Source organism: Xiphias gladius, chromosome 2 (genome assembly GCF_016859285.1).
Source record: "Xiphias gladius isolate SHS-SW01 ecotype Sanya breed wild chromosome 2, ASM1685928v1, whole genome shotgun sequence".
NCBI classification, from domain to species: domain Eukaryota; kingdom Metazoa; phylum Chordata; class Actinopteri; order Istiophoriformes; family Xiphiidae; genus Xiphias; species Xiphias gladius.
Genome location: NC_053401.1, coordinates 21,122,646 through 21,148,426, shown reverse-complemented (window position 1 = coordinate 21,148,426; position 25,781 = coordinate 21,122,646). Strand labels below are relative to the sequence as shown.

At 43.0% G+C, this 25,781-nt stretch overlaps 2 protein-coding genes and 1 non-coding gene across 3 annotated transcripts; all 3 read left to right on the top strand.

The window, feature by feature from the left end:
• Nucleotides 1–368: 368 nt before the first annotated feature.
• Nucleotides 369–6,607, top strand: ankrd16 (ankyrin repeat domain 16). The gene is made up of 7 exons (XM_040142062.1): nucleotides 369–833; nucleotides 1,817–2,037; nucleotides 2,300–2,342; nucleotides 2,747–2,855; nucleotides 2,951–3,112; nucleotides 4,481–4,559; nucleotides 5,148–6,607. The coding sequence occupies exons 1-7, from the start codon at nucleotides 490–492 to the stop codon at nucleotides 5,309–5,311; spliced, it is 1,122 nt and encodes a 373-aa protein (XP_039997996.1). The 5' UTR covers nucleotides 369–489; the 3' UTR covers nucleotides 5,312–6,607.
• On the top strand, nucleotides 961–1,048 carry trnay-gua. Its single transcript is given in 2 exon segments — nucleotides 961–997; nucleotides 1,013–1,048. It is a non-coding gene; the product is annotated as a tRNA-Tyr (tRNA).
• Nucleotides 6,608–6,713: 106 nt separating the features above from the next.
• gdi2 (GDP dissociation inhibitor 2) lies at nucleotides 6,714–25,766 on the top strand. Its single transcript, XM_040142050.1, has 10 exons — nucleotides 6,714–6,867; nucleotides 15,439–15,546; nucleotides 15,895–15,994; nucleotides 16,423–16,557; nucleotides 17,081–17,279; nucleotides 17,395–17,526; nucleotides 19,594–19,693; nucleotides 21,581–21,752; nucleotides 22,494–22,693; nucleotides 24,592–25,766. The coding sequence occupies exons 1-10, from the start codon at nucleotides 6,823–6,825 to the stop codon at nucleotides 24,742–24,744; spliced, it is 1,344 nt and encodes a 447-aa protein (XP_039997984.1). The 5' UTR covers nucleotides 6,714–6,822; the 3' UTR covers nucleotides 24,745–25,766.
• The last annotated feature ends 15 nt before the right edge of the window (nucleotides 25,767–25,781 follow it).

Genomic DNA, 25,781 nt, shown 5'->3' with positions numbered 1-25,781 from the left:
ATCCCAGCCCCCTAGTCACGTTCAGTTACCATGTTGTTATCAAAACGTGTTTTCTTTCGCTGAGCGTGTGTATGAACAAGTTGTATGTAGTCGTAATTCCCAGATACGTGCAGTATGGGCCGTCCTCATAGTTCTGAGGTGTAAGATCTAGAATAATCTAGAAACATTTAGGAGCGATATTGAGCGTTGTCCACCGAGATAGAAACATTTAAACAGAAAAAAAAGGATTTATATGAATTCGCGCCTGTGAGTCTTTCAGTAAGGTTGTATTTATGATATAATAAAACACATATTTTGTTTAGGTATTTTTGTATTGCCTTACACATATATGGGAGCGCAGCACAGTGCAAGGTCCTGGTCGGCCAACCCATTTTCTCGCAACTCTGCGGGGAGGAAAACACGGCGGCCACTCGTCTCCAGCTCGTCCTCAAGGCGCCCAGAGCGACCCGCTTCTCTGACCGTGACCGGCCGGGCCGCGCTCCCCCCATCATGGACGGAGACCCGCTGAAGGTGCTGGTGAGGCTCGCCCAGGACGGACGCCTGAGCTCCCTGGAGGAGCAGATGACGCGGCTCGGCGGCTCGGCGGCGGCGGCTCGGGCCGTCGGCAGCAAACACTTCGGCCGGTCGGGAGACACCTTGCTGCACTACGCCGCCAGACACGGACACCTGGACGTCGTGGAGTACCTGGTCAAGTGTACAGGCGTGGACGTGGAGGTGTACAACAACGACTACAAGAGGCCGCTGCATGAGGCCGCGTCCATGGGTCACCGGGCTTGCGTCGGCTACCTTCTCCGGGAAGGAGCGAAGGTGGACAGTCTGAAGAAGGCTGACTGGTGAGGACGACTGGATATTAAGTCAATAATCGTAAATCATTAAATACGAGCTGCGTATCATGTCCTGTAGACCCGTGGCGGCCAGCTGTAGTACAAAAAGCAACTGTCGGGGGGACTTTACCAGCTCCCTTCGATAGCTCAGTTGGTAGAGCGGAGGACTGTAGAGGCCGAAAGCTGAAATCCTTAGGTCGCTGGTTCGAATCCGGCTCGAAGGAGTGCAACATTTTTGATTTACGGGCGACAGTAACCCGGTTATTTTACGAAACATTAACGTGATCCCCGTTCGGCAGGTGAAGCATACACACGGAGCCAAGCGACGAGGTAGCCGTCCTGTCGCTGTCAGCCAAGCGGGCACATCTGGTGATGTGGTCGCATTAGAGTCACGGAGCTAAGCGCCTGTTTTTCTCTCAGAAACCCCAAAGGTCTTCGTGAGAAGTATTTCCAGAAGCCTGGGACACTTTTCTGTCCATGGTTTCCTAGTCCAAGGATCAATGTTCAAAGCCTCAGCAAAATAAACTTAAGAAAGATGTATAATAAAATAAAAAAAGTTAAATACGAATGCGTAATATATATTAATGCTGTGTTCCTTTCTTTTTGTTTAGGTACATTACAGTATTGTCTAGTCCATAAACAATACAATACATCCTGTATAGTATAGTATTGTTAGTACTGATGCTGTTCTAAAGGCAAAGGGGGGTCACACCAAATACTGATTTGTATCTGTTTACTTTGCACTTTATATGAAGTTAAATGTTGAATAAAAGCTATTCATGACCTTTTTTAAAGCATCCTCACTTCACAGCTTGTTTCCACAAGTGCCTCAAACCATTGCAGCGTACTGTATAAACTGCACAAACTATATGCTCCAGATAACTGTCTTTAAAAAAAACACCTGTGTAATTGGCTTGCAAGCTTGTAATATAGCTCCTGGAGGTTCTACTTGGTCAGAGGAGGAGTTGCCAGTGTTTCCCTTTCTCTCTCAGGACTCCCCTGATGATGGCCTGCACTCGGAGGAACCTCGATGTGATCCGGGAGCTGCTGCGTGGCGGTGCCGACCCCGCGCTGAGAAACAAGGACGGCTGGAACTCATTCCACATCGCCTGCAGGGAGGGGGATCCTCTGGTCGTACAGCACCTGCTTCAGGCGGCGCCGGATGTCTGGAGGACAGAGAGCAAAACGCGCAGGACTCCGCTGCACACTGCAGGTGAAGCATTCCCACACCCCCGGTCCCATCGTATGGTATGGATGTGTGACAGCTAAACTGAGACGTGGCAGCTGGCAAAGAGGGTAACTGCAGAATAAGTCCTGACTTCAGGCTGATCTCAAACTGTTATCTCCCAAGATCCACTGAGATCTCAGATCCTAAGAGTTTTTTCAGGGCTGGTTAAATGTTTAAGATTGTGTGCTTTGATAATGGAATAAAACGTGTCCGATTATAACTCCTGCTCTCTCTGTCGATCACCCAGCGATGCATGGCTGCGAGGACGTGGTTAGGATCTTGCTGGAGAGGTGGGTAGAAGTTTTGCGTGGGGAAACCTTTCCCAAAAACAAATCCAAAGTCAAATGTGCGCAAAGTCTCAGTCAGCTAGATCTCGATATTAACAATTACATCTGTAACTTGTGCAGAGTTGAAGGCTCAGAAGGCCCTTAAATAATATGGAATGGAATAATAATAATAACACCCGATAAGACCCAGAATCATAATCGTATGATGGTGATCCAGAGGTCGCTGGTTCGATCCCTGGACTGGCAGGATAAACCTGGGTGGGGAAAGTGACAGGGAAGCACTCCCTCCTCTCTCACGACCCAAGCAGAGGTGCCCTTGAGCAAGGTCCTTACGTGGAGCGGCGCAGAGTTGCAGCTTAAAGCTAACTTTATCTGACTGACCCTCGCCTTCATCGGCCTTCTTCCAGATGTGGCTACACCCCCGACGGCAAAGACAGCTGTGGAGTCACTCCTTTGATGGATGCAGTCAGGAACGGACACATCTCGGTGGCCAGGCTGCTGTTAGAAAACCACCAGGTAGAGTACATCTCAACTCGGTAGGTATTTCAGCACCGATGTAAAAACTCTGGTACTTGTGTGGCGTCCTGACCCGACCTGTGCGTGTACCGTAGGCGTCTCCAACAGCGGCTGACAAACTCGGGGCTCAGCTGGTGCACCAGGCTGCTGTCACCGGCCAGGACGAGGCCCTGCGGTTCCTGGTGCAGGACCTCGGCGTAGACGTGAACCAGAGAGCGACTGACGTCCAGCTCACCGCCCTGCATTACGCTGCAAAGGTTAGATCGGTGATTCCCAGCCAGGGGTACCTTTACCCCTGGGGGGGGTACCTCTGCAGTTCCTCTGGGGAGCCTGGACAGATTGTGGAGAAGCTGAACCAGTCCGAAAGAAAATGGAAATTACATATTTGAATTAAAAGATTACATCGACTGTAACGCTTGAACTCCATGTGTTGAGGGCGTGTGAAAGCTAGTTAGCAAGTGAGCAGAGAAGTTGAAGCAGTTAGCTAAAAGTGATAGATACATATTTGAAAGAGATAAATAGCTAAAAAATTAAGGGATAAATGGTTGAAATGAACAGCGATGGTGACGAAACGGTCATTCAGTTCAAAATTCACAGGGCGGCGACGTTACTCCCAGTTTGGGAACCACTGGGTGAGATCGCTGATTGTAGATGAGGTTCTTCCTTTTCAATTCCCGCAATAATTTCTCTCAGAGTAAATGACGTAGTGAAATCATTATATCCTGCTTAAATCGACTGTCTCGCATCCTAAACCGCACGGCCTATTTTTCTGCACAAAGACATGATTATGTTGTTTTTCTCTTTGGAAGTGGTTATTGGGATCCAACCTATCTGTGCTGAGTGACGTAGCAGTCCCGTTGACCTCATTTTCAGTCCACACAGAAGCCGCAGTCGTGGTTCTTAGGAGCCATTAACATTAACATAACATTTTTCACATCAACTGAAAGAATATGCTGATTTAAAGAGCAGCTTCTCTCAGTTGCCACCATCTCTCCAGCCCTGGCACAGGAAGATATCGTCCCCATCTTAATCCCTCCGACAAAGGTCAGATCGGCTCAGTTATTTTCCAACCGGGGGAAACGGCCTTCAGGTCACACCAGATCTGTTTGAATTCCTGTAGAAAATCAGAGGTGCGGGTAATTCAGGTTCTGATTCAGAGGTCTGGACCCAGCCCAATGATTACAGTTAGACTGGTGCTGAGAAACGGGACCGTACAGATGGAGAACAACAAGCCTGACGGTATAACTACATCTTGATTTAGCTGCCACTGTGTGCATAATAAGTGACACCTAGAGGGAATAAGCAGAAAAGCACAGCGCCCTCGACTACAAGGACTAACAGCAAATGTTTGCTGAAACGAACGTCTTCAGGTCAAGTTTATATCTACGCCTCCCAGAATCAAACATTTGTGTCGGAGCAGTTTACAAAAGGCAGAACCTCCAAGACCCTCAACTGCGACACCCTCACCTATGCCCTTTGTGTTATACTGTGTATACAGAGTAGACAGAAGTGGCAATAGTAAAATTACAGTAGGGAAGCATTCACACACCTACTAACACACCCAGTGCCGTTAATTACGGTGCACAAACAAACTCTCCTTCCCCATTTCAATCTGTGTTTTTCAGGAGGGCCACACGTCCACCATAAAATCACTACTCGAGCTGGGAGCAGATCTTCATGTCCGCGACAAAAAGGGAAGAACTGGTAAGCAGTGTAATGTGGTTTGCACTTCTGCTACATTGGTGGCGAACTTGTGAAATACTTCAGTTTTTTACTTAAAGCCTCTGTAAACTTGGTTCCAAATCAAATCCAAATTTCACGGGCTACTACTCAGAGACATTAAAACCCGCTGCCGATAGATAGTCGACTGCTGAACAGCGTTTTTATTTGAGCGCTGCGCAAACATAAAAGAAAGCCAGAAGGAAAACGATGAACAGATAGATGGAAGCTTTGATGTGATTAGATGATGTGATGATGTGGTGGCTGGTTCTCAGACTTTCCTCCCCTGGAGGCACCAAAAAGCTCTCAGATCAGTTTGGGCTGTCAACTGCCTTATCGCATCGAGCGAACGCGACTCTGACCACATGAATCAAAGCCCCTAAATGTTCTCCCTGATGTGTCACGTCTGTCAAACATGTTTCAAATCTTCGCAAATTGATTTTTTTTTTTTTTTATATGTGTTGCCAGGCAAAGATTAGCTATAACAACAGTGACAGCAAATAGATATGGAAGCACAGTAAAATGAAACGTAGTTGCCTGGAAGGTAGGAAATCTTTTCTCTTCTCTTCTCAGCTCTTCATATGGCTTGCATCGGGCAGCACGCCGGAGCAGCCAGGGTGCTTCTGCAGCTCGGACTCAAAGACTCAGAGGATGCATCCGGCACGACGGCGCGGCAGCTCGCCAAGAAACCAGATGTGATGCAAGTGTTTAAATGTGGCCGACCAGACGCATCGTAAACGACACCCCGGTGATACAGATTTGCACTTGGTTCAGTTACTTTGAGGAAAGAAAATAACCTGAAACATTTAACGGGATTGAAGTCAGTCAGTTTAGGTTGTATGGATTACATTAAATCTTTACTTGTATTGTGGTGTGCAGTGGGTTCTTCAGCGACAGGACTGGGGGTATTAGTCCCATGACTGTTATATCTACATTGGACCTGGCTTCGGTGCTGGTGACTTGGTCTGCACGAAGTCAAAAAATGTCTCCAAAGATAACCGAAGGCGGCCATGGTTGTGTCTTCGCCAGAAGGTCAACCGCGCTGCTACGTGAGAATAAGTACTTTGTTCGGAAAACGCTATGCCGTGAAGTTTATGATGATTGGACGCATCACGCCTGTGTGTGAGTTCATCTGATTGTATTTGGATATCATCGGAAACCCTCTAGCTTGCCTCTAGTAGTCGCTGGGATGTCTGACGCAGAAGGAAACCTAAGTTATAGATGTCGTCAGCGACCACCTCTGATAATTCCAGTCTTTTGGGCTGGCTGGTTCGTGTTACTGCGTATGAAAATATGCTGTGTATGCATGTAAATGTGTACGAAATAAATGCTCTGAACCTATGTGAAGAATAATGTCACCATGAAACTTTTTAGGGAGATTTTCTTAATTTTAGGTTTTATCTTTGCCTTGAATATGTTAACGAGTTCTGAAAATAAGATGTTCACCTTCTGACATGCCTGTACCACAGTTATCATCGGCTGACTGTATGGCTCATAACCAACCCGGTACACACTGACTTGGGACTTGAGTGAGTAATACGGAGGCTAACGTCCCGACCGTCACTGGATCTGCTTAACGGGTGTTTTGACCATGAAGCTAGTCCGTGCTTTCAACGCAAACAGTGAAGGGAGACTACGTTGCATTGTGCATCATTACTCTTCCCCTGTCGGTGGAGGTCTTGATACGAGGTGATAACGAGTTCCTGCTAAAATAGGCGTTTTAAAATGGGTAAAACATCAGCGGGCGCTGGCGACCGGTGCAGTGTGGGAGTTAAACTCTTGGCGGGACAGTCAGAATTTGTGAGTATTCAACAATAAATAACACGATGACAAAGAACTTCTAATGCTGCCTGTGGTTATAGGTCATATGGTTGGAAAACAAAACCTGTAAAACCTTTAAGATACATTTCAAGAAAATGTGAACCAATGGTAGAGTGAGAACTAAAGGTTTTAATGCCTAGCTCTTAACATATAACGTGTCACGCACGGTCTCTCTCGGTATTTAGGCCCTTTCGCGTGGGGCAGAGGGCAGCAAGAGTAAGAATGTCACGCTCAGGTACGCTACTTTCACTCAGGTACGGAGCTGTCAATCAGACGCTTGGCGCCGCCTCCCCCAACTGACTGACAGCTGAGCAGCCCCGCCCCCGAGGCGCCTGACGCTGAACTGCAGCCCCTTCTCATTTCCAGTCCTGCAGGTCTCCATTTTCTTTCCCGATATTCAGGAACCGAGGTGAAAAAGATTTGAAAAATGAATGAAGAATACGACGTTATCGTCCTGGGCACCGGGCTTACGGTGAGAAAGAATTTAACGATGATGTCTGCAGCGTTGAAGCGATTTGCAACCTGTTACCGACGCAGTTAGCACTTGACAGTTTGTCTTTGAGCTAACTGGGCCTAATCAGCAGGACTAAGTAGCTAGCTTAGCCGCTAACCGAGTGAGCGTTAGTTCATGGAAACTGTGAGCAAAGTAGCGAACGCTAACTGTTAGCTCGGTGCTATCTCCAGCCGCTATCAGTGCCTGAAAAGATTCACGATACCAACTGTTAACTTGCCCCAAAAAAAGTTCAAGCTCTGTATCTTTTGCTGTGGTCCGGAAGTATTCCGTCGATTCTGAATGTAGTAAACCCAATTACTTAACCGGTTACTCTGAAGTTGAGCGCCAATTCGGGCAGTTTGTCTCTGTCAAGATTATGAAGCGGATGATTAGTCCGCTAACGTTAGCTGACGTAAATTAAGCTAACTAATTAGCCTGGGAACGATCGGATAACGACGTGTCACAACTTCATCGATTAATCCTTCGTGCGCGGTAGCTGGTAACTCGGCTGTTGACTTTATCTCAGTTTGGGTGTAGTTTTAGCAAAGGGCGCCACTTTTCTGATGAAAGTAATAAGGTGAAGCGGTTACCTAACTAACTCAAGCTATCCCTTCAACGCGTTTCCGTACGGCGGACGAGGGGAATTAAGTTGTCCGCAAGCATAATCAAGCTAACTGTCGCAAAATTCACGGAGCCTCGACACTTTAAATTAGCTAAACGAGAAGGCGTCTGGGGAAAAGAACGGAGTGTCCGCTTATCCAAAATCGCTGGATTACTGCAGACCAGTCAGAGCCTTTAGCAATAGATTGCAATGGTTAACCAGTAACTTGAAGTTGAACTTCATCGCGTCGTTTTAACTTTAATACCGAGAAGCCAAATAAAGCTGATCCAGTATAATGTGAGGTGGCAGCGTATGAGCTATCGGCTTGAATCAGTGCGAGGTTTGTTTATCCGGAAATTAACTTTGTCAGCATTGACCACGCCATAACCACGTATACATAGCCCCAGTCATACTCCCAGACAGGCGTCCTGACTCAGTTTTACATGGCAGAGGCATGTCGTGGAAATCCCGTCGTGACTTTGGGACTTTACTGCAGGCCAAGGGGCAGCTTCCGGTCAGCTCGGAGGGACCGTTTTTCCCTGCAGTTTCTGGAGAACCTCAGTACACACTTTTGATGCAAATACTGTCTGCGGCTCAACCCAGCCTTGTTAAGTTTTTGTAAAGTAACGTCTCTTTATGACAGCAGACAGTGTTAGAAAGTTGTTTGTTTCAGGCTCAGAACAGGCAGAGGGAGCAGGGCAAAAGCAGCCAAGCAGAGAGGGGGTTGGTTGAAATTTTGTGGGCAGGGTGTTGATTTAGCTCACACATGGGTGTGGTTCCACCAAGATTGAGGAACCGAAAGTACACTGTAAGTACCCTGCAAGCTCGGTTGGCAGGAGCTAGACCGACAGCCCGCCAGTCTGAAAAGCCTGCAGACGGATGCCGAGGCATCCCAGTATAGTTTTGCATGGTTTTAATTCCTTTATGCAAATTGGTGACTTCACTTCTGTAAAACTAATAGCTTCCCCTTTTATGCTTCACACTAGCACTTGCACGGTTCGTATGTAATAGTAACTCTAAACCATGCTGTTCCAGCTTACTATGTCATAGTTATTTGAATCCACTGATTTTGTGATCAGAAACAAATTGGGCAGCGTTTCAACGGATGAAGAGGTCATAGGTTGATGAATATACAGACACTACAACAGCAGTGACTGATGATGATTCTACGAAAAGTAAAATCTGTCCATTCCGAACTAACTTTGCTGAAAAAAATAACGGTAATTTAATAGAGCTGAAACAGTCTCTTAATTGATAAGCTGATATCCAGAAAATTATTTGGCAACTATTTTATTAGTTGTTTTATCCTGAAATTTTATTTCAAGCAAAATTGACAGGATTTCTTTGGTTCCAGCTTCTTATACATGTGGATTTGTTGCTCCTCTTTATGTGATATTAAATTGAATATCTTTGGGTTTGGGCTGCTGGTCAGACAAAAAAAGGTATTTTATGTCATTTTGGGTTTCAGGAAATTATGACTTTTCTTTTTCATTTTCGTACTATTTTTTCACATGTAATAGACCAAACGGTTAGTCAAGAACATAACTGGCAGATTACTTCATAATGAAAGTCATCGTTAGTTGCAACCCTAAAGTTATGCAGATGTATACAAAGTAGAATTGCACAACACTAGATAACTGGTGCTGTCATTGTGCCCTTTGAAAAGAGGAAATAGTGGTAAAGGAAATGAAATGTATACAATGCTGGCCTTTACTCACAATATAATGAATAAGTAAGGGCACTGTGTGTAGAAGTTTCAGTCACTAAAAAAAAAAACCCCAAAGATTTGTATTACTAATTTTGTATCAACCTAATACTGCTATGAACTACAGTACGGTCATAAAAATCGATTCCCCTGAAGCCAGCACATTCCTATCTTAATTTATAAGCTTATCACATGTTTTGTAGGTAAAACTTTAATCTGCTGTGTAACTAACAGATGAATGCGGTGAAGTAAAAAGTCCAATACAGTCAACTGCGGTTTACAGTTTAGTTTTCTACTGTATAGTACACTGTTAAACAAACAAAAAAATCACCAAATATAATTATTTGTTCAAAGGATTGCAATTTCAAAACTGAACTAAGGCTTGGTAATTGACTGAATGTACTTGGTTAGGGCTGCAACTAACATTTATTTTCATTATTGATCTGGAAAATGTTTGATTAATAAACAAATTAATTTGTTTATAATATTGCAGAGTCGTGACAATATTCCAGGGATCCAAGCTGATGTCTTCAGATTTCTTTTTTTTGTCCAACCAACAGTCCAAAGATACTCACTTTACAATGATATAAAACAATAAAAGCAGCAGATCCTCACATTGGAGAATCTGGAAGCAGAGAATGTGTGACATTTTTGCTTGTTATGTGATGGCTGATCGATTAATTGATTTTATCCTTTCAGCTCTGTAGGTAGTTACTTCCCACCGTCAGTGGCGATTTCAGATAATTTCTTGCTCCAGTTGAGTCCAGTGGATTAAATACCAACAGATTCTTGTTACTTGAAACACTTGAAAGGGCGTTGACAATTTTCGGTTTAGTGAAAACAAAGCTGTTATGGTCATTCTGCGATTGTGTCGTTCCGTCATGTGATTGGACCTCTTTGACCTGCAGAAACTCATCCAACTCTTGCTTCCTGTGTTGGACTTTGGTGTCTCTTGACCTCCCTCTGATCTTTATGGGTCTTATGTGTTAAAAAATTAACCGGGACTTAGCCTGTGCGCCTTCTGTTTTATATTGGCTTAATTTTCTGCCTGACTGTATACTGGATCAGTTTGTTTTCCTCTCTGTCAGCATGGCTACTACCATCTGGCTGAGGTAGTGATGACTAGGCTGCCTCCGGCTCTGTGTCAAAGCCTGTATTTATATAAGCAGCAGCACGTCGGTTTCAGTCACATGTCAACCGAAAGGAGTGACAGTGACACATCAGAACGGCTCCGTCTTCCCCAGAGATTTATCTCTAGCCATACTGTGTGTTCTCCAGGTCAGTGGTATTGCAGTATCATACAATAGATGAAACCTTTACAGATAGGCATGATCCGATTTCACTAGGGTGTTATTTTGGGAGAGCACCTATGTAGAAGCTAGCTCTGAGGTTTACTGGGCCACGTCCCGTAAACTGTTTTGAGACAAGTTACCAACACTCATGTTCATGGGTCTAATAAAGTCTCGGCCTCAGTTTTTATCAGGCTATATCCATATACATGTCGGGGCATGTCAGATTGTGCAATGAATCTCAGTTGAAGTGTAGCACTAAAATGTAAATAAAAAGATGTAAGCAGAGACATGTCGGCAAGTAGCGTCATCCAGCTATGCTGCTCTCCTGTTGAAAATGCAGCAAAACAATGAAGAAGCTTTGGCCTTAGCACAGGCACTCCCGTGCACTGAAAAAATACAACCTCAAAACAAGAGGACAACATTGTGAAGCCAGTCTTGGGAAGGGGTTTAGAGGACAACATGAATTTATTTATTTATTTTATTTTTTTGCAAAGTGCATTTGAGGTAACTGTTTTCAGTTTGCCAGTGTATTCTTTAACGTCATAATCCTATTAGTTGGTTTGTAAGCGTAGGCCATTGCAACAGTACCATTGTGAGAACTTTATGCTAAATATCTGACATTCTAAGGGATTTTGGCATAGCCTTTTGGTCACTGAACCTCCAACCTGGCCGTTGGCGGTCTCATAGTACAATCCGGGCCCACCGTTTTTGATAGGTGACCAAAGATTTCACCCCGTTTTTCTTACAATTGTCAGCATGCTTGTAGGACAGCCCAAAAATCGCAGTACAAAGGGTCCTTTAGTTAGAGCATTGGACTTCCCTTTTCTCATCTGTAAGGATCAAGTGAGAAGACTACACTTGCTATAAAGACTCATGAAATATGGTTTAAGTTAAATAGAGGGTTGAACTTGATCTGACAGTGCACCAAATACACAAATTGAGCAACATGAGGTTTTTGTGGTGACCAGAGTTTCCAGTTAGAGTTGTCACAGCTTTTAGTGTTCAGGTTTTAGCCTCGTAGCTTTATTATTTCTGTTACTTTACCGTTACTCTATGGCCAGTTGTTTTCTCTGTGTCCAATTTACCGTTCTATAAAGTAATTCAGTTTGTGGAAATGATTGATTGATTACAGTGATTTGATGATGTTGAAAAATGAAAAAAGTGTACCTTTCAGATTTGTATTGTCTGTAATGAGACAGCTGTTAAGGGCTGACACTGAGCTTTCATTAACCATAATGAAATAGTTGTAGAAAATTTTTTTTGGCCTCTAATTAAAAGAAACAAATTGTATTAACCCTGCCACTTCCTGTGTTATAACAGACCACACTCTGTACACAAAGGGCGTGTTGGTGACATCACCCAGTGAAAGTTAAGGTGCATTGTTGATTTTTGTCATGTGAGAGACAGTTATACCACGTACCGCCAGAGGGTATTAGCTGTCATTCAGTAGCAAGCTTTAAAGACCACACAGTCACATGATATACACACTGTTTTCTTACATCTACAAACTCACTGCTGTAATCGTATTAAGGCCTTTGGGAATTCCAGACTCTGGCAAGCATTCGCATTTTCCTCATTGTTACCAAGCCTCTGAAACTTAAACTTAACTGTGAAAGCAGTGATCATCCTCCCAGCTCCATAGAAGCAAGTCAGACATTATGTTGGCATTGGGTGAGTAAGAACTGAAGTCTTAGATCTGCCCCTGCTTCTGTTAAACTCACAAATTGTTTAATGTTTTGTTTTAGGGATTTTTGGTCAAAGCCATCTCTAACATTTACTAAAGGAAAAAACTAGTCATGCACCAAGTCAAATTAAGAGTGGAGCTCTGAATGAGTCGGTAGGTCTAAGGCGGCCATAATACCTCTGGTTTAGATTAAAACAATTTAAAATCAGGGAAATTTATGCAGGATTTATATTAGTTCATGAAGTTATATGAGAACATCCATCACTTTGTATTACAAAATGATTAAAAGAAAATAAACATGGTTACTGTGGGGGATAAAATTACAGCACACAAATGGCCCAGTCATGTACAATACATCCGTCGAGTGTGGCACTAATCCAGTGTTAAACTATAAATCAAAACCTACAATGTAACTGTCTATGGTAGGACTGTCTTTAATCCCATGTGTTGAGTATAAATCCAGTTTTTGCGTGGCTCTGGATAAGCCAAAAACAGACAACCCTGTCTAGTTTTGGCTAATCCTGTTAATTAAATACTTGACAAACAGAAAGAAAAAGACAGGACACAACGGGAGAGAGTTAAGTGTATGACATGTAACATGGGTCCCCAGCTGGAACAGAGCAAGGGGTGTTAAGCTTATATGGTATGCCTCTTAACCTGTCATCTATCAGGATACCCCATTGAAATCCAAAATTGTCTCAAGGATAGCGATTGTAGGCAGGGGGCAGAAAACAACCCAAATTGACCGAGAGCTTCTGAGGAGTTCAACATGAAAAGTTAGAGAGCGGAATTAGCTGTTGGCTCCTAATCCTCAATTGTAAACACAAAACCCACGTTGAAAGCCAGAGATATTAAAGAGTTAACATTGTCGGCATAGTAGTATAGACAAATGTGTAACATATCACTGTATAAGTCATGATAACAGCAAACTGTAGAATTATTTTCAACAGCTAATCAAACGGTGTTACAGGGAACCATATCCATACTGCGTGACTGCCAGCCTTTATATAGACTGCCAGTAAAAACATAGCCACTGATCAGGTAATGATCCATAGTGGTTCTATATAATGTCAGATCTGTCACCAAACTGAGTTGCTGACCAAAACAAGTATTGTGTGGAATTCTGACTGTCTGCAGAGGACTTTGCACAATAGTAGGTGGTCCAGTGCTCTGTTCCAACTGGACCAGCCCACGGGGGCCAAAACTTTTCATCTATACAGACCACTGGATTAAAAGCCACAGCCATGCCAGACAGGGATCACATTTGTCCATTTATTTGAAAGTGGTGGATGGTGTGACAACTGGAATGAGTTTAATGCATTTAATCACAGTAACAAAACATAGACTGTTGAGAGCATCTGCCTCGTGTTTAACATAATCAAGGATGACTGGTATGTACACTGATCAGCCACAAATTTAAAAACCAGTTGCAGATTCTAATTGTGTGTGTGTGTGTGTGTGTGTGTGTGTGTGTGTGTTTATATACCGTGTACATATAGTGCATTCACATTTTGTTATGTTGCAGCCTAATGCTACAGTCGCTTACATTCATTTTTCCCCTGATCACTCTACACTCTGCTCCATAATGACAAAGTGAAAACAGAATTTTAGACATTTATTTAAAAGGAAAAACTGAAATTTCAGGTTGACACAAGTATTCAGACCCTTTGCTGTGAAATTTAGCTCAGATGCCTCCTATTTCTCTGGATCATCTCTGAGCTGTTCCTACACCTTGACTGGAGTCAGCCTGTGGTGAATTCAACTGATTGGACGTGATGTGGAAAGGCACACACCTGTCTATATAAGGTCTCACGGCAAATAATACATATCAGAGGAAAAACGAAACAACGAGGTCCAAAAAAATGTTCTGTTGAGGCTCAAAAAAAGCAAAAATCTATCAGAGAGGTCTCTTAAGGAGCAGGTTATCCTACATCGTAGTATAGTTGAATAATATAGTTGATATAGTTGAATACACTCTTAAAAAAACAAGTGTGAACAGGAAAGCTAAAAAATGTCAAACGACCGGGTAGACAGAGGAGCACAAGTCTTGTGGATGAGCAGAAAATCATTTGCATGGTGAAGAAAAACCCCGCGAGTCAAGAACGCTCTCCAGGATGTGGGCGAACGTGTTTCCTTGTCAACGAACGAGAGACGACTTCAGGACCAGAACCTCAGGGGATTCACCACAAGATGCAAACCCTTGACAAACCTCAAAAACAGAAAGTGAAGGCTGCAGTTTAAAAAAACACACAGCAAGAAACCAGTAGAGTTCTGGAACAGGGTTCTATGGACTGAAAAAACAAACAAAAATCTACCTCTGTCAAAATGATGTAGAGGAAGCTGTGGAGAAACAAAAGGAACAGCTCATGACCCAAAGCCACCACTTCATCTGTCACACATGGTGGTGGTTGAGTTATGACTCAGGCGTGTATGGCTCCAATTGAACTGGCACACTGGCATTTTTTGATGATTTCACTGCTGACGGAAGCAACAGGATGACTGCAGAGGTACACGGGAGCATTCTGGGCTCGTTCAGGACAACGATCCCAAACATACGGCCAAAGCAAACAAAGAGCTTTTCAGGGTGAAGAGGTGGAATATCCTCGACTGGCTGAGTAAATCACCCGATGTCAGTCCGACTGAGGCGCAGTCCACTCTGGGAAGACCAGACTGAAGGCAGAGATCCCACAACTGGCATTAGCTGAAGGAGGCTGCAGTGAAGCTCTGGGAGAGCATCACAAGGCAAGATACAAAGAGTCTGCTGAAATCTGTGGGTCAGAGACTTCAGTCACTCGCTGACGGCAAAAGGATTTTCCACTAAATATTAAATAAGATGATTTTGAATTCACGTGTATCTGCCCAATTACTTTTGAACCCCTAAAATGTGTGCACTGCGTGTTAAAAGGGCTCTATTTGCCACACAGTCCTTTCTATAATGATGTAAACCCACTCAAATTGAAGCTCGGACTTGGCACTTTAATGTAGTGTGTTTGATAGCATTTCAAATTAAATGTACTGAAGCAAAGAGCTTGAAGAATAAGAAAGTGTGTAACTGTCCAAATATTCCCGTTCTTGACTGTATGTGTGTATATATAATTTATGTATACACCAATCGAACACAACATTAAAACCAGTTACCGGTTTTAATGCTGTCTGATCGGTGTGTGTTAATACAGGTTGAGTGCAGGGTAGGTAAAATTTAGGAAATGAGAGTTTCCCCGTATCCTGTTCATCTCGGTCTAATTCCCCTCTTGTTTTCTCCCAACAGGAATGCATTTTATCAGGCATCATGTCAGTGAAGGGGAAGAAGGTTCTGCACATGGACCGCAACTCCTACTATGGGGCTGAGAGTGCATCCATCACACCGCTTGAAGACGTGAGTTGACCTCTAATTCTAACTCTGAAATTCAGACATTAAGAAGAAACTGCAAACTATGTGGAATTTTTATAAACATCTACAAATCTGCTTTGAATCTTAGGCGGTTATTTTAAACATACTATATTTTTAACATGGTGGATTATACTTGATCCAACCTTGTTCTGAAAGACCATACATTCACCTTTACCTTCAGCTCAGTTATACCGTGTTAAACTGAACATAGGGCTGATTTACTAGTAAGCCCAAATTTAATGGTTACTTTGCTTTACGGGATGCTGCTCTGGAATAAGGCTACGTTCTTGGCTGTGGCTTGTGGGTCAAGTCTGGTTCTGTGCCTCCCTACAGCTCTACAAGCGCTTCAACCTTCCTGGCAACCCTCCTGAGTCAATGGGAAAAGGCCGAGATTGGAACGTGGACCTCATCCCTAAGTTCCTCATGGCCAATGGTATACTTGGATCACTCATCTGTATTTCACACGGAGCTTTAGCTTGTGACCTAGACTTCGGATCTTTAGACCAAGAGGGCGTGCAAAGTGTCATCCAAATATCTGTTGTGTGTCTGTTTAATGTTCAGGTCTTTTGATCTTTGTTTCCTAGAAGGGATTTGAGTTTTGAGCTGTAGCTTAGTTAGTACTGTATGTTGAAAATCATGCCTTCTGGGTCAGGAGTGTCATAGTTAAAACAATGTTTACTATTTAAAATATATTTTAGTACCAGCAGAAACCACAATTAACACTTCACTGTAGCTAGAAAAGATCAATAAAGGAGTAAAAATTATATGGATGATGATATTTGCTAAATATTTTCATGAATGAAGCAACAACACTATGTGTTTTGTGCAGGTAATAGTGATGTTTTCAACTCCTTCTCTCAGGTCAGCTGGTCCGCATGCTGCTGATTACGCAGGTGACCCGTTACCTGGATTTCAAAGTGATTGAGGGCAGCTATGTGTACAAGGCGGGCAAAATCTACAAAGTCCCCTCTACTGAGACTGAGGCTCTGGCATCTAGTAAGTTATTGGAGAATGCAGTGAAAAGTGATAAATGGACCGCATTTATATAGTGCTTTTTCTAGTCTTATTGACCAATCAGAGCGCTTTACGCTACATGCTGCATTCACTCATTCACACTTGCACATATTAATGGCCCAACCATGAGGGGCGATTAGGGGTTCAGTCTCCTGCCCAAGGACAGTTTGACAAGCAGAATCGAACCACCGACCTTCCGGTTAGTGGATGACCCGCTCTACCTACTGAGCCACAGCTGCCCCCAAAATGACCGAACAAGAATTATTTATGTGGACAGCTAAATGTTTTTGATTTATTTCCTGAATTTGAGTCTCTTTATAAGTCCACAGCTTTTATAGGTTTGTGTGGTTTTTTTTTTTTTTTTTTCTAGTAATGTTGTTTGGTTGTATCCCCTAACACACTCAACTGCTGGTTGCATGTAGCTTTGATGTTGTAAAATTTGCTTTCATTCTTTGTTGCTTTTGACATGGGTCAACTCAAAGTCTAAACTCTCGGCTTTCTAAAGGTCTGATGGGGTTGTTTGAGAAACGGCGCTTCAGGAAGTTCCTGATCTTCATCGCCAACTTTGACGAGAATGACCCCAAAACCATGGAAGGCGTCGACCCCCACAAGACGACGATGAGGGCCATTTTCCAAAAGTTTAGCCTTGGCCAGGAAGTCATGGACTTCACTGGTCACTCCCTCGCCCTCTACCGCACAGATGAGTCAGTGGTCTTTGTTTGATAAGTGTTATTTTTATAATACCTTATGCGCGCACGATTGTGATGCTGTGCCCCCCCATCCTTGAGTTTTAAACGGTCTCCATCTCTTTTCACTCAGATACCTGGATCAACCTTGCATCGAAACGATAAACAGGATAAAGCTTTACAGCGAGTCTCTGGCCAGATATGGCAAGAGCCCATACCTCTACCCACTGTATGGTCTGGGAGAACTGCCACAAGGTTTTGCCAGGTAGAGTTAATCTGTATGGCTGTATGACTCTGTAATATTTGTATCTGTTATGTCAGTGCACTGCAGCCCAAAGTGTTGTTAATCTGCTAAATACATAGTGTTTGCACAATGACTTTTAAATGCCTGAAGGAGCTTCTCAAACTAACATCACAGCAGCATCAGAAGTGCAAAATATAGCTTTTGACGACCAAAAAGTTCCAGTAACTGTGAATGCAAAGGAACTGTTTATTAACATACAAAAAAGTTAAACAACACAAAAAATGTCCATTCCTTGTCTTAATATTGGTACTAGTAGCAGACCTTACTTCCTTATTTTGTGGATGAAACTGTACACCGGTCATAGCAGCCACTGGGGCTGTGTCTGTGTCTGTAATCAGTAATGTTCGGCCCTGCAGGCTCCACCTTAATAGTCCCTGAAACACCATCAGGTGGACCCTTTTGCCACCTGAAATTATCTTGAAGCAGAGGTTTTCAAACTGTGAGGTGAAAGAGGCGTGACACAAAGATACTGCGTGTGATGAAAAGGGGCAGGTGCATGCCCGTGTTACAGAAATAACAGGAAGTTAGTTATTGTAGTTTGGCAGCTGATTTGGAAAACTTGGTTCTTTAAAATCCTGCGCGCCTGATTTGTTTCAAAAATCCCACTTCTCCTTTAAAAGTCATAACTCAGTCAAATCTGAACACACAGACACGATACCCGCACTTTTAGATTTAGTGCGACTTTAACTTTCCAAGGATATCGTGATCTCCTACCAGGTCCATTGTGAGTGAACATCCGTTAATCCACTTAGAAATCATAGAGAAGAGATGTTCCTTACAACTCACAATAGAATATAACAGAACTTGAGATGGTTGTATCTGTTTTTATTGATCTCGAGAGTCATCACGAGTTTTCTTCAGTACCACACTAATGCAGTGATAGTTGTCTGTACATCAGTGGATGCATTGCAAACAGGAATGGCTAATTGTACAAAGAATGGGGGATGAGGTTGCAGCCACCAGCATAACTCACTGAATCCATGCCAACGTTATACTCTCTTTTTGCACCAACCAAAGCATTATGGGAACATTAGTTGCAAAATTGGGAGCATCATGCCAATATCCATTCACATTAACTTTTGCACTATCTGTATATTGTTCAACATTACTGAGGCTCAGTGATTCTTATATTGGTGGTACGTGTGGACATGCTGACAAAACTGTTTAAAAAGCAGTGACATACAAGCACCAAATACATTCTGTTCAGTCTTTTAACATGATGATGACTTGTAAAACCAGTCCTCAGGAGGATTTGACACATTGACTGTGACTTTTCGCACGGTTGACACGGACTCGCTAAACACAGGTGTAACGAAAAACACGACACGACACCTACATCAGATCTAGGTGTCCCAGGCGGTCTTTTCCCAGCAGGCATTTTGGCTTGTCGTAGTAGGGAAAGCGCAGGTGTTACTAATAACATTAACAATGGCTCTGTTTCAAGTGTTCCCAGTGAGCCGTGACAGTGAGCCTGCGTGAACAACACCAGGACCCTGAATCTGAAGCAGCTACATGGAATTCAGCCACCAATAATCTTATTATTTACACTTGTGCTTTTCATATGCGACATGTCCAAATGTTTCTTATGAAAAAGGCCTGTTTCAGGGTCCTGTTAATTGTGCATGCTGGCTTACTGGAAAATGTAACTGGAACAGAATTATCGTCATTGTTATTAGCTACATCTGTGCTTTCCCTGCTACAATGTGTTAAATTATCCACGGTTAGAAGGGTCTATACCTGGAAATTGAACTTTGTGAGTGAAAGTGCTGAAAGGACATTCAAGAAGAAATGTGCGTTTTAATTTTTGTATTTTTCATCATTTTAGTGTTTCCCACCAAATATACACTAACTCTGCTTTTGTCCCTGTTAACAGAAAAATAGTGTAGAGTCATATCAGTGGTCAGCTTGTTGATTCAGTATTAAACCTAGACTTGTGTGATATAGTTAGTATTGGATAGGTTCAGCTCAGTCCCATTCATACCTTTTGATAATAGGAAGTAACATCACTGAAGTGTGTTTCCATTGCAGGCTGAGCGCTATCTATGGTGGGACGTATATGCTGAACAAGCCCATCGACGAGATCGTGGTGGAGAATGGGAAGGTGGTAGGAGTCAAGTCTGAGGGAGAGGTGAGCATTTTGTTCTCAACTTACTGGATCCCTGTGTTAAACATGGGTCATTTGAGTGGCCCGTAAAGCCCATTGAGACAGCGTGTGGTGTATTTGACTTTACAAAAACTGGACTTGGGATGGTTTAAAAAAAAAGCCATGAGCTTTGCTTAAATGCATATGTAGTGGCATGGAAGTGTCTTGCTTGCAGGCCAACTGTGATTAAAAACAGTTACTACACAATTGAAAAGATAAAGGGAATACAAAAACAGCATTTGTTGTTATGAACATGTGTTTTCTGTTTGTTTGGCTGATGAAAATCAGTTTGAACTATTTAAACTGTTCCTTAATAAATAAAACAAAACAAAATGATGACTGTCGTTGAACAGAGCAGCACGTTGCAACGTCTGGGGTGAAAACTAAAAACCTGTCACAATCCACTAAATGGACACATTTTGCAACAGCATGCCTTATGAATCACAGTTAAACTGAAATTGGAATTGGCCTTACTTTTGTCTGAGGAAAGATAAACTATTAATGCAAATGCTGCTGCTGCATATATTTCTACTTTTCGAATGAGGATAGAACTGTTTTGTACAACATATTTGTAGAAGCAGGTCTAAGTATCAAGCCTTTGGGTGAGTGTTTCCCTTGGCAGGGGCTGACTGCTATCTGGGGGGGTTGCGTTGCTTAGAGACACGTTGCTTTTGTGGTGGCACACTACTTATTGTGAAACGTTTGATTAGACTCAGCAAACTATGAACGTTATTACAAGACATTTTTGACTCTTTTTCAACAAGCCCACGTAGTGTTGGTCCTGCAATACTTGAAGCTGTTCCTAATAGCTAGTTAGTGTAGCTTGCTAACATTGGCACAGATTCCCACTGGATTTCACTTTTATCAAGTTATTTAAACACCTGCTGAGTTGTTGTATACTAAGTAGGGTTTCTTGCTACCATTCATGGTAGTTTCATGGGTTCAGTTGTGGGGATGGCAAGGGACCAGACTATCAGAACTAACAGCAGCGGGTAGTCCCATGACCTCACCACTCCATATGTTACAGAGTGAGAATGGTTTTAAATGACATAGGGGATTTAGCGATGGCTAACAACTTCAGCGTCCCAGCTGGTTTATTATGTATGTGGACATCGGCGTTTATTAACAAATTATGAACCAGTTTTACTGCCCGGCCACACAGGTATTGCACCGATCAAATTGCCGTCACTGACAGTGTGAGTAAGAAACAAATATTTCTACTATTAGTTTGGACCAGATAAGAACGCAAGTCAAAACAAATCCCATGGAGATATACACTCACTTGAACACCATGCTAATACTGGGTAGTTCCTCCTTTTGCTCTCAAAACAGCCTCTGACCTCGCTCATCAACATGAACTGCTGCTCACTGGATGTTTTCTGTTTGTGGCTCCATCCTGAGTAAAAAAACTCTAGAGACTGTTGTGTGTGAAAATCCCAGGAGATCAGCGGGTTCAGAAACACTCAAACCAGCCTGTCTGGCTCCAACAACCGAGTCACGGTCAGAGTCACTGAGATCACATTTTGTCCCCGTCCTGATGTTTGATGTGAACAGTAACCGAAGCCCCTGACCTGGATCTGTATGATGCACTGAACTGCTGCCGCATGATTGGCCGATTGGATAATTGCAATAATAAGCAGGCGTACAGGTGTTCCTAATGTATACTGATGTATATACTGATGATTAGGACAAATTGTTGTGTAATCCAGACACTTGATCCCTTTTCCTTGTTTGATTTTTATAAACAACTCACTTATTCAGTACTGTAAAGGTAAAAATGTCAGCAAAATCGCTCATTCTTATAAACCACCTTTTCTGGAATTACACCTATTGTTTGTGCTTTGACCTTTGACTGGTGTTTGCCCGCCACAGATCGCCAGGTGCAAGCAGCTGATCTGCGACCCCAGTTATGCTATGGATCGCACCACCAAAGTGGGTCAGGTGATCCGCGTCATCTGCATCTTGAGTCATCCGATTGGAAACACCGGCGACATCAACTCTTGCCAGATCATTATCCCCCAGAATCAGGTCAACAGGAAGCACGGTGAGCACACGGGGGAAATGAACAGACTTTATAGTGTTTCATTTCTTTGTCATCTTAAATAAAATACATCTAGTAGATAAAAGATAATGACCTGAAAATGGCTGATTGCGGATTAAGAGTTGTCTACACAAATGACAAAAAAGTCTTCAGAAAATGAGTTACATTGTAGAAAACTGATAGCTAATTACATGAGGAATTTGAAAAGTTTTTCTGTTATGCTATAAATAATTAGGTCAGCACGTCTTGTCCAAGATAAGCCCAGCTCCATCTGCATCATGTTTGAATCCCGTTTTTGTTTCCACTGTGCAAATGCTGATCCAGTATTCCAGATTTACCTTTTCTTCTTAAACAACACTGCATGCTTCTCCTTTTGACCTCTTTCCTTTCTCAGGTCGATGCTTCTTTTTACATCTGGTGCACAAAATTATATCCAGTCCTACCACTTATTTGAAACAGCCATGGAAATGCATAAATATGTGGCAGCTGCTAAAGTCTGTCGTCCACTTTTCCTGTTTTTCTGTTCATTTAAATGTCTAAAAGTACAGAAGTGACGGTAAATGTGTGAAATGCTTAGCGGCATCTCGACGAACAGACCGTGCATCGACAGAAAGCTGATCCGCATTAAATGCACCATTCCTGATGTCTCACAACAACTGATTAGACAGATAACATTAATTAGCCATTTTTGAACTCCTCCACAGACAAACCAGCAGACATTTACTGTAGTTTTTCTCTTTCCAGACATCTACGTTTGTATGATCTCCTTTGCTCACAACGTGGCAGCACAGGGTAAATATATCGCCATCGCCAGCACTACAGTGGAGACGAACAACCCCGAGAAAGAGATCAAACCGGCACTGGACCTACTGGAGCCCATCGAGCAGAAGTTTGTCAGCATTAGTGACCAGTATGGACCCACCGACATGGGCACCGAGAGCCAGGTACGATCACTGGGATAACATGAAGCATGAAGGACCTCGCCGCTGTTGTTGCATGTGTTCGCCCATTTAAAACAAACCAGGTGTACTTTATATAACTGACTAGCTTTCACTTTTTTGGAGCAACCTTTGGTTCCATTTATTGAGTTTATGAAAATATTGCAGACTGAGAACATGTTTGAGATAAGTAGCGCCACACAGTTAACAGGGGTTGAGTCAGAATGAACCCTTAGCCCTTAAAAATGTCTCTCACTGCAACCTCCCTTAAAGTCAGGGGCACGATCAATGCTGTAAGCGGATCTCTCCTTTTTTAGATGTCATCAGTGGTATCAGGGTTCATTTTGTAAGGTAGCGCGAATACAAAGCTAAACTTACAGCTGTTAACTAACTGGTTAACTTTCATTGCAAGCCAGTGTCTATACACTTGGCCCAAGTGGATTTCATATGGAAAGAAATTCTTTTCTCTACTGCTCCGATATGTAAAAAGTTAGCAAGGATTGAATCCTTTTGCTGTTTTAAAAATAAATACAAAGTGGGAAGTCTGTCTGTGCATAAACAATCTACCGTTACCTGCCTTTTTATGCTAATGGATAGCAAGTGACCATCAGCATCTCTGCTATACTATATATTTTTTTGCGCTGTACGCAGAATGACAGAGTTTTGTTGGCATATGATGTTTGGATTTGAAAGTTCAGCAGAACCCTCTGGCGCCTCCCTAATCACGATGTAATAGGCAAGACTCCAAGGTCTATTTTGTCCACTGACCCCCCTGACTGCTGTGCCAAGTATAAATAGCTGAAGACTGGCTCACTGTAGCTTCAGTTGGTGCCTCTCACACAGAGCTGCTGGTACTGTTAGTTTCATCAAGCCTGGTGAATGCAGAAAACACTGTCTGGGAACGAGATTCATTTCGCTGCAGTGGCATTAAGCACAAGGGTTCATTGATAGCTGTACTATATTCAGAGTTAACCATGATAAACAGCAAGCTACAGCTAGGTACCAACACCACCCCACAGACACACACACCGGAGAACGTCCCATAGCAGAGCCGCTAGCTCAGCGACAACATAGGTACCCACACAGCAACTCTCTCAAGAGTTAGTTATGCCAATAAACGTAGCCTTATCACGAAATGTGAACTACAGAAAATTGATCTGGTTTTCTAGATACGTGTCTGGCCAGGGGCTTTCGTTGCCCGTCGTTCTCCTTCTCCTTCCCCTCCTTTCCTGACAGCTCTCCACTGTCAGATCTTTAATAATAAAAGCATAAAAATGCCCCCAAAAAACAAAAAAAACATCAAACCAAAGGGTTTTTCATCCATATGGCCAACCAAGGAATTCAATCTATAAATGCGTGGAATGCTTTCTTAAAGATCGTGATCATTTAAATTATATGTGATTTATCGCGGATGGGCTGAAACATGCATGAAACCCACAGAGAAGCTGGTGAGGCAGCAGCACATAACTTGAGTATTTATATTTGACTAAAAACCCGTTTTGGGTGTACCAGAGTAACTGCAGTAGAGGTTGTGTAAAAATAACACATGAAGTAAAAATGTAAAGATGTTGTGTGTGCGTGGAAGAGCAGCCCACTTAGCCCCCCCTGACAGCAGTGATAGAAATGATGGTCAGGTTTTATACATTAATTCATCCCATTTGCTGTCTTCATCATGCATAAAATTGACTAATCGTGTTTGACATTTAATGTAAGAGATGAATTTGCTTCTCCTGTTGCTCTATGTGGGAACATGCCATCGTGTGAGTGAGAGCTGGGAAAGGTGGAGCAGAGGAGATACTTGGTTGCTCTGTTTCCTTCCATCTTAAAACAAGCCGAGGCTATTTAACAAGAGGATTCGAAACCCATCAACCTGAGTAATTACCGTGTATGTGTCTTTTACCTAGGTTTTCATCTCCCGTTCATACGACGCCACGACTCACTTTGAGACCACCTGTGACGACATCAAGGACATCTATCGGAGGATGACCGGCTCAGACTTTGACTTTGCCGAGATGGAGCGCAGGAAGCAGGACATCTTCGGTGATGCCGCAGAGTAGAGGCGAGGCGTCCGCAACACTCCCGATTATCAAAGACAACGCTGCCGACAACTGAAATCTTACAAAAATAGAAAACCTACACAAAAATGTACACACCAATGGGCTGGCTGATTATCCAAGTATACGGTTTGCCCATTGAGGAAATTCATGATATATAGAGAGATATGATATAGAATTGTTGGATAGGGTTCAGGGAGGGAGCTATGCTTTTTCAAATCACATTCAGGTGGATGTTTTACTCAACACTGGTTATGCCTAATCTACAGTAATACCCTATGTTCTACTGCCTCGTCATGTTGAGATGATGCATAGTCCAAAGATGCCAAATAAAGTCATTCGTAATCAGTAGGAGCTCACAGAACGGGTGTGTATGTGGAGGGGAATCAAATTTTTCTGTCATTGTAGAAGAGGAATTTGGAAGAGATACAATATCTGCGCATAAGTTATTTTTGCTCTGCAGGTATTTCTCCTTGTCAAGGTGTGACAGAAGTGGCTTGGTTTTGGGTTTTGTGCCTGTGACTAAAATCATGTGAGCGGCTGAGTGTCCCTCGCAGGGCCTGGCGGCGGGAGCACAGTCAGGCCCGTCCGCGGCGGACGGCCGTGTGAGGCGACACCTCAGCCGCCAACTTCACTTGTCAGATTTTGTGAAATAAAATGGTTTAGGGGTGTGTGGGCTCGATATTTTTGTGTGTGTCTTTACCCCCTATGTCGTGTAATCTCAGCCACAGCCAGACAGTTTACTGTACACCAAGCCCCGAGGTGACTGTAGTCCAGCATCAACTACCTGAACCTGTTTTCAACAGTCATTTAATATAAAGCATAAGTGGAGATGTATTAGTTCTTGTATTATGCAAAATGATGGAAAGCCCGAGTATAGACAGCAGATTGATGGGAAGTGTGGTTGACTGTAACTGCTCAAGAAGGACCAAATGTGTACTGCAGCAGTATGGAACTGATGAGAGCCCTGTGATATCTTCTGTTTTCAACAAGTGTTTAAAAAAAACAAAACAAACAAAAAAAAACCCCCATCCTGGGCT

What these genes read in the sequence shown, in the direction of transcription:
- gdi2 (XM_040142050.1), top strand. Translation starts at nt 6,823, where the DNA reads ATGAATGAAGAATACGACGTTATCGTCCTGGGCACCGGGCTTACG. An exon ending in GAGTCAAGTCTGAGGGAGAG is followed by an intron (nt 19,694 to 21,580) that starts GTGAGCATTTTG and finishes TGCCCGCCACAG; the next exon opens with ATCGCCAGGTGCAAGCAGCT. An exon ending in TCAGGTCAACAGGAAGCACG is followed by an intron (nt 21,753 to 22,493) that starts GTGAGCACACGG and finishes TTCTCTTTCCAG; the next exon opens with ACATCTACGTTTGTATGATC.
- ankrd16 (XM_040142062.1), top strand. Translation starts at nt 490, where the DNA reads ATGGACGGAGACCCGCTGAAGGTGCTGGTGAGGCTCGCCCAGGACGGA. An exon ending in GACTCCGCTGCACACTGCAG is followed by an intron (nt 2,038 to 2,299) that starts GTGAAGCATTCC and finishes TCGATCACCCAG; the next exon opens with CGATGCATGGCTGCGAGGAC. An exon ending in CGACAAAAAGGGAAGAACTG is followed by an intron (nt 4,560 to 5,147) that starts GTAAGCAGTGTA and finishes TTCTCTTCTCAG; the next exon opens with CTCTTCATATGGCTTGCATC.